This window comes from Microtus ochrogaster, unplaced genomic scaffold (assembly GCF_000317375.1).
Source record: "Microtus ochrogaster isolate Prairie Vole_2 unplaced genomic scaffold, MicOch1.0 UNK103, whole genome shotgun sequence".
Taxonomy (NCBI): Eukaryota; Metazoa; Chordata; class Mammalia; order Rodentia; family Cricetidae; genus Microtus; species Microtus ochrogaster.
In genome coordinates, this window is record NW_004949201.1 from 696012 (window position 1) to 703997 (window position 7986).

General features: G+C 46.1%; 1 protein-coding gene across 3 annotated transcripts in view; it reads left to right on the forward strand.

Annotated features, from left to right (window-relative positions):
- Positions 1–7986, forward strand: part of Samd4b (sterile alpha motif domain containing 4B) — a 27053-nt gene that overhangs the window by 8906 nt on the left and 10161 nt on the right. For all 3 annotated transcript variants that reach the window (XM_005371282.3, XM_013355196.2, XM_026778063.1), the window contains exon 2: positions 3019–3489. In XM_005371282.3, the coding sequence (XP_005371339.1) occupies positions 3019–3489 (471 nt within the window). The remainder of the gene's footprint in view (positions 1–3018; positions 3490–7986) is intronic.

Consider the following 7986-nt stretch of genomic DNA (forward strand, 5'->3'; position numbering starts at 1 on the left):
GGCTCAGAGGTTAAGAGCATTGTCTGCTCTTCCAAAGGTCCTGAGTTCAATTCCCAGCAACCACATGGTGGCTCACAACCATCTGTAATGGGATCTGGTGCCCTCTGCTGGCCTGCAGGCATACACACAGACAGAATATTGTATACATAATAAATAAATAAATATTTTTTTAAAAAAAAAGTTTAGGAAATAAATCCAAAGGGATATCTAAGAGTTATGGGACGCAGTGCCAGATGGAGGTGGGAGAATAGGGAAGAAGCAGCTTCCTGACTTGAGGAAGGACTTGCCCCACTTCAGAAGGACCTTTAAATATTGCAGTGGTTGGAGAAAGAGTTTAGTGGTCCTGGAGACCTGATTCAGATGAAGATAGATGAGGGAGGCAATTTCCTGGCCTTGAGTGGCAGGTACTGTGTGAGAACAGTGAAAACTGAAAGCATTGGTTCTGGAAGATAGAAAGTTACCATAAAGCGTTGAGGATGACTCAGTGTTATCACTGAGATCCAAATCCATTCCCAGTACTCGCATGGCAGCTCTCAACTGTCTTAACTCCAGTATCTGGGGATCTGGCATCCTCCTTTGGCCTCCACCGGTATTGCATGTGAATGGTGCACAGAAACACAGACAAAACACGCATACACATAAAATGAAGGAAAAAGGTTTTTAAAGTTGTGAAAATTAGGCTGGGCACACGCCTTTAGCCCAGCTCTCGGGAGGCAGAGGCAGGTAGATTTCTGTGAGTTTGAGGCCAGCCTGCTCTACAGAGTGAATTCCAGGACTGGCTTGATAGCTACTGAGAAACCCTGTCTCAAAAAACCAGGAAGAAAAAATTTTGTGAAAGTTTCTTTGCATTTTGTCAAGGCATAGTTCTCAACTTTCTTACTTGCCAGTTTCCCAAATCTTATGTGTGTATAGAAATAGTAAAATGAGCCAGGCGGTGGTGGCGCACACCTTTAATCCCAGCACTCGGGAGGCAGAGGCAGGCGGATCTCTTGAGTTCGAGGCTGGCCTGGTCTACAAGAGCAAGTTCCAAGACAGACACCAAAGCTACAGAGAAACCCTGTCTCAAAAAAAAAGAAAAAAAGAAAAATAGTAAAATGGTTAAGGTAAGGATGGACAGCAGTCAGTATTCTTAGCATGGGCTCAGTAAGTGTCAGCCATCACTGCTGATCTTAGGAGGAGTGCTTGCTGTAATGCTAGTTCTGCTATTCTTGGGCTGGTGCCGAAGTTGATGGCTTTGAGTGGATGAATTCCCAAGCACTTTTAACAGGAGTTCTCCAAGAAAGCATGGAGCAGAGACCTGCAAGCTGGGCCAGGTCCCAGGAGTTGGGAGTTTCATGATTCGTTCCAAGAGCTACAGGTTTAAGTAGAATTAGAAACTAATGTGAATTACAGGCTACAGAATTAGGACAAAAGGTACAGAAGAGCCCTTGGCAAGTTTCTGTGTATCCATTCTGCCTTGTGGCTAGAGGACACATGACTTTTTTCCATCTTGAATCTGAGGCCTCTTATATGCTAGGTATGTGCTCTTTACTACTAGGCCATATCCCCAGTGCATGCTCCCTCTCATCTCCCCCCCTTCTCTCTTTTGGAGATAGGATCTTGCTAAAGCTGGCCTTGAATTTACCAGGCCTTGAACAGGGATTATAGGCCCACACTCTCAGGCCTGGCTATATCTAGGTTTCTGAGACCAAATTCCATTCTGTTTCCTTTGGAATCTTTGTATACTGTTGAAAAGGGAAAAAAAAAAAACAGTAGAATATACGAAATAGTAATAAAAAGTAAAAACAGTTTCCTGAGAACTAACCTTAAGTTATGATCTGCCTTACTTAGTTCTAGCAGCTATGCTAAGTAGGAGTGATTCTGAGTTCCCTTCACAGATACAGTAGAGCGGAGACTGGGCACAGTGGAACACTCAGGAAGTTGAGGCAAGAGGTTTTAGGATTTGGGGACAGTCTGAGCTACCTAGTGAGACTCTGTCTTAAAGGGGGTGGGGAAAGATGTGGAATTTGAAGCTCGCTTTTAACATATGCTAAAATTGGAACAACACAGTGAAAATTAACATGCAGTGATGATACTCAAATTTATGAAGTATTCCACACTGTTTTTGTGTGGTGAGTTAAATTAACCAAAATGGGCTGGCAGGTGACTGAATTGGTAAATGTACTTGCAGGCGAGTCTGACACCTTAAGTTGGGTCATGCTGTATGCAGGGAGGATCATCTTACGATAACTTACCTAAAATCTAAGTGGTGAAGAATCTAGACCATCTTATACCAGAGAACAAACTTTTTTCTTTTCTTATTTTTGGAGGGGAGTGAGGAGGGGTGATTTCAAGATGTGGTTTCTCTGTGTAACCCTGGCTATCCTGGAACTCGCTTTTATAGACCAGGCTGGCCTTAAACCCAGAGATCCGCTTGTCTCTGTCTCCTAAGTACTGGGATTAAAGGCATGTGCCACTACTACACAGCTGAGAATAAGCTTTTTAAAAAAAAATATATATATTATTTATACAATGGTCTGTCTGCATGTATGCCTGTCCACCAGAAGAGGGCACCAGATCTCATTACAGATGGTTGTGAGCCACCATGTGGTTGCTGGGAATTGAACTCAGGACCTCTGGAAGAGTAGCCAGTGCTCTTAACCTCTGAGCCATCTCTCCATCCCGAGAATAAGCTTTTAACTTGTATTTAACACCTTCTCCATTTAGGCAGGATGGAGGAAAGGAAATATTGGCAAGTAGATATAGCAATGGAACAAGCCTTCATGTAGTAGGAGGCGCTTCCATGTGAGTGATTCCATTGGAGGTCACTGCAGGTTTTTGAGGACAGGAGTGATAGAACTAGGAAAAATGGCTTTAGAAGCAGGGAACTTGTGCTTAATCTCAGCTCTACAAGGAACAGGGTCAAGAATAATAAATGGGAAAATTAGAGGAGACTTGAACTGAGGGAGAGACCATGAGCTTTAGGTTTTTGATAGTGTCTACTCATATTCCTAATGTTCATTTTTATTTCCTCTGTAGCCATCGTCAGCCAGTGGCAACAGGAGTCCAAAGAGAAGGTGGTATCCCTCTTGCTATCCCACCTGCCCCTACTCCAACCAGGCAACACAGAGGCCAAGTCCGAGTACATGAGACTGCTGCAGAAGGTGCTGGCCTACTCCATTGAGAGCAATGCCTTCATTGAGGAGAGCCGCCAACTTCTCTCCTATGCCCTCATCCACCCAGCCACCACGCTGGAGGACCGCAATGCGCTCGCCCTCTGGTTGAGCCATCTGGAAGAGCGGCTGGCTAGTGGTTTTCGCACCCGACCAGAGCCCTCCTACCATTCACGCCAGGGCTCAGATGAGTGGGGGGGACCTGCAGAGCTGACCCCTGGAGAGGCAGGACCAGGCTGGCAGGACAAGCCACCCCGAGAAAATGGACATGTACCCTTCCACCCATCCAGCTCAGTGCCGCCGGCCATCAACAGTATTGGGAGCAATGCAAACACAGGTGAGGGCTGTCTTCCTAGGTGGCTGTACCCGCTTGAAAATAGAATGGGCTGTCTTCTCTTGCTTTGTGGCCCCATCACCCTCTGAGCCTCAGCTTTATGAGGAAGGCAGTACAGAGTTTGAAGTGGTCTTCTCAGAGCTGAATCTGACCTTTAGATGTGTCTTAGGAACTCACATTTGATTTGGTTTTAAACAAATGTTTTATATATATATATATATATATATATATTTAAAATCAAATTTCTAGCTTCTCTGGAAAAGTCTATAGAGATCTAGAGCTGCACAGACTATATTCCTAGTGGCAGCTTTTGAGAGACAGCTAAGTAGTTATGCTCGTACATGAGCCCCTGAGACCCCCTCAGCATTTCTTCCCTTTATTTATTTACTTACGTATTTAATGTATGGGTGGATGTTTTGCTAGCCTGTCTGTGTAACATGCGCATACAGTATCTGAAGAGTCCAGAAGAGAGTTCCCTAAAACGAGAGTTGCAGATGGTTGTGAGCCACCATGTGGGTTCTGAGAACTGAACTCTGGTCCTCTGCAAGAGCAACAAGTGTTCTCAACCACTGAACCATCTCTCCAGCCCTCCCTATCAACATTTCTCATCCCTGACTGGCTTCTGAGGACCCCTGGCAGGGATGAATACCATCCCCTGAGGTCTCTCTACCTCACTCAGGATTTTGGTCTCTGGTCTTATTAGCTTCCAGCATGAGAAGTATCTATAAATTTGACACTGCAGAGCATCAGCTGTTGATAGTGGAGCATTGGTGCCAGGTGTTCTCAGCAGCACTGTTGCAGATACAGCCTCACTTGAGCCTCCTCACACACCATTAGGCCTGTGATTTCACAAATCATGGGTCACACGGAGAACAAGTAGTGGAACTGGCCAGGGTTCAGACTTGAGCAGTCTAGGCCATAGGCCAGAACTGCCTCTGACCAGTGCTGTCCTGCTAACCAGCTAGGCCCAGAGGTTGGGTAAAACAGGAGCTGGTATTAAGGTACGTTTTTGAGTTGTTAGCTGAGACGAACAGTGTGAGGCACTGTGGCTTTTCCAAACTGTGATGATTGAAGGTGAGTGCTCACAATTTAGCCTTAAGTGGTCAGCCCCGTAGGCCAGGTATGATCGTGTTCTCAGGCTTTTCCAGGGAACTCTAGCAACCCCATTTACTTTGGATTTGTTTTCTAGCTTTGGAGTACCACACTTCTTGTACCAGGTTTGGAGGCTATATTAACATTGATTGTTCTGACTGGGAAATACTGAGCACTTTGCTAGAAGCTATTTGGAAGACTTCATAACTATAAACTAAAACTTGGCTTAGTTCATCATCTTGGCAAGATGATGTCAGAATTAAATCCAGGTTGTATGGCTGTGGAGCTCAAGAGTCCGAATACCTATACTGCACTACCTCTGCCAAAAAATGACCCACTGTGCTTCTTTGCTCAGAGACCTAGTAGTAGACGTTTTTTGTTTTGTTTTGGCAACACTAGGGGTAGAACTCAGAATCTTGACTATACTAGACAGGGCTGCACCACTGAGCTACAGTCCCAGCACTCCAAGCAGCTTTGAAGAACCAAGAGAAAAGAATGAGCCATTCCATGTAGAGGGCACCATGATCGAAAGGCATAATGGTGTTCAGTCATTGTGCTGCAGATCTTAAGATTCTCCAGTAATCAGTCATCAGTCACGCCTTTAATCCCAGCACTCCGGAGGCAGAGGTAGGCAGATCTCTGTGAGCCTGAGGCCAGCCTGGTTTACAAGAGTGAGTTCCAGGAGAGGCTCCAAAACTACAGAGAAACCCTGTCTTTAAAAAACAAATAAACAAAACAAAACAAAAAAAAAAGATTCTCCAGTGATCATATTAGTGCATGCTAAGCTAACTTGTACCTATTGAAGACTTCATATGGACAAAGAGACAAATTCTGTCCGAGACCATTTCAGAGATGGTGAGTTAGGAATTGAAGTCAGATCTTAAGGACACTCTTTGGGACTTTGAAGACTAAATGAAACTTTTGGATGTCAGGCAGTTGCAGGAAGCAGGAAACCATTAAAATATTTTTGAGTGGGAAGCAAAGATTGGCCTGGGAGGGCAGGCAGGGTGAGTTTGGTGTACTGCCAAGGACAGACCAGGATTTCTTGGAGAGTGTGAGGCTGTGGATCTGCAGCCGGCATTTCTGTTTTTATAATCCGCAGGCAGTGGCCAGCCTCCACCCCAACGCAGGCCAGGCAAGACTCCTCAGGAATTGCGTGGTCACTCCAGTCAGGGTAATTTCCTGCCCTCTCAGCCTCACAGCCCACTTCTTGGCTGAGAAGGGAGGAAGGAGGTGGCCAGGGGCACCAAGACAAGCACAAAGGCCTGTATTGAGGGTTTTCCAGCTCTGGGGCTTGGAGTGCCATCTTCTTCCAAGAGGCCCCAAATGGGGCAGAAGCCAGAATCCACAGTGTCCATAAACTCGGAAGGAGCCCAGAGTAGAGGACTCCAGCAGGATCCTGGGCAGTAGCAGAGCCTGACACTATCTGTATGCAGTGGGGGCAATCCGTGTCTTCTCCCTTGGGTAACTTTCTGGCTAGGAGCATCGATATTGTCCCAGATTGTAAGAGAAGGTGTTTTTGGATCTGTACCAGGCTGGCCTCCTAGGTGTGGTGTCACTGGGACGCTTACAGGAACCCCATCCTGTACTCTTTCTTTCTTCTCATAGTCCCCTGTGGGAACTGGGGCAAAGTAGTTCAGTTTCCTGGGCCTTGTCCTCATCTAACCAGGCTTTTTGGCTTTCTCTGTTTCTCTCTAGGCTGCCACGGGAACTTCTAGATTCCCTGTGCTGAGCTCACAGGCTCTCTTAACACTCATTTGTTCTTTATGAAACTCAATTGGAAGGCCCCTGTGTGTTGTACCCTGCCCCTGAGCTTGGGGTTCAGAAATGATTGGGTCAGGTTGCTCTCCTTTCTAAGTCCACAGACCAGTACAGGAAGCTGGCTAGCACAAGGGCAACAAGTGTCTGGCTTGCAGTAGCCAAAGGAGGTGCTTGAGCAAGACACAGAGGCCGAAGCAGTTGATGGAAAAGGATGGTGAAGCAGTGCTAGGACAGGGAAATGGCAGTGACAAGGTCTGGATGTTCAGAGGATACTGCAATGTCTAGAGAACCAACGCAGAGCCCTTTGCTTACCTCAGAAATGTAGTAGACCAAGTGCAAATTCTCTTAGGGAAGAGGGTACTGACTTCACCTGAGTTACCAGGCTGCTTAGTGATCAGTTTGAATTCAATCCAGGAAAAAATGGAGACATAGGGTCCAGTCAAAGGACATGTTAGAGAAGCAGTTTATTAGGGCTGGCGAGATGGCTCAGCGGTTAAGAGCATTGCCTGCTCTTCCAAAGGTTCAGTTCCCAGCAACCACATGGTGGCTCACAACCATCTGTAATGAGGTCTAGTGCCCTCTTCTGGCCTTAAGGCATACACGCAGAAAGGATATTGTATACTAAATAAATAAATAAGTATTTTTTTTAAAAAAGCCATTTATTAGCTAGGCATGACGGTATGTATACCTATAATCCCAATATGTTAGAGACTGAGGCAGGAGGATTATGAGTTTGACGTCAGCCTGAGCTGTATAGTGAGTTTCAGGCCACTATAGCAATACTCTTTCTTGAGCTCCACCCACCCACCCAACCCCACACAAAGTAAAAAGGGACTCAACGCACTTGGTTTATTTATATAAGTTGTTTCCCTATAAGTACTAGGGAAACAATTTCCTAGTCCATCACCTCTGTGATTGCTGAGAATCTGATGATGTCAAGTACAGATCTCTGCTTCATGGATTGTCTGTCTAGCAAAGGGGTTTAGTTAATACACAAACAACTATGTAAGAGAGTCTGGGTTGTGATGAGTGCTTAAAGGTGAGAAAAATTGGGAGGGAAGGACTAGAAGGCATTGGCAAGATAACAGTTAACTGTGGCTTGAGACTGCCAGCTGCTAAGATTGGGGAGTTGAGAATGTGGTAGGGTTCTGTGGTAGAGTACTTGTCTGGTTTGCAGGAGGCTCTGGGTTTGTTCTTCAGTATCACAGAAAAGGGAACAGAAAGAAAATGAGCCAACGTCAGAATCCTTTGGTGTAAACTTGAGTGTTTGCAGCAAACATTTGGTGCTCAGGAACCAGGGTGGTCACATATATCTACTGCTAGTACTTAAGAGACAGAACCACAAGAATGCTTTGAGAGGCCCCTTCTCAAAAGAGGACTGGGGTGGTTGGTCCAGAGACGTGAGCCAAGGTCTGGGCTGTAGGAGATGAGAGGTGGGTGACTAGGGGCCAGAGTTTTCAGGTGTGTGGAAGAGTTTGAATTTTGTTATCAGCGGGGCGGTGGTGGCGCACGCCTTTAATCCCAGCACTTGGGAGGCAGAGGCAGGCGGATCTCTGAGTTCCAGACCAGCCTGGTCTATAAGAGCTAGTTCCAAGCCGGGCGGTGGTGGCGCACGCCTTTAATCCCAGCACTGGTCTACAAGAGCTA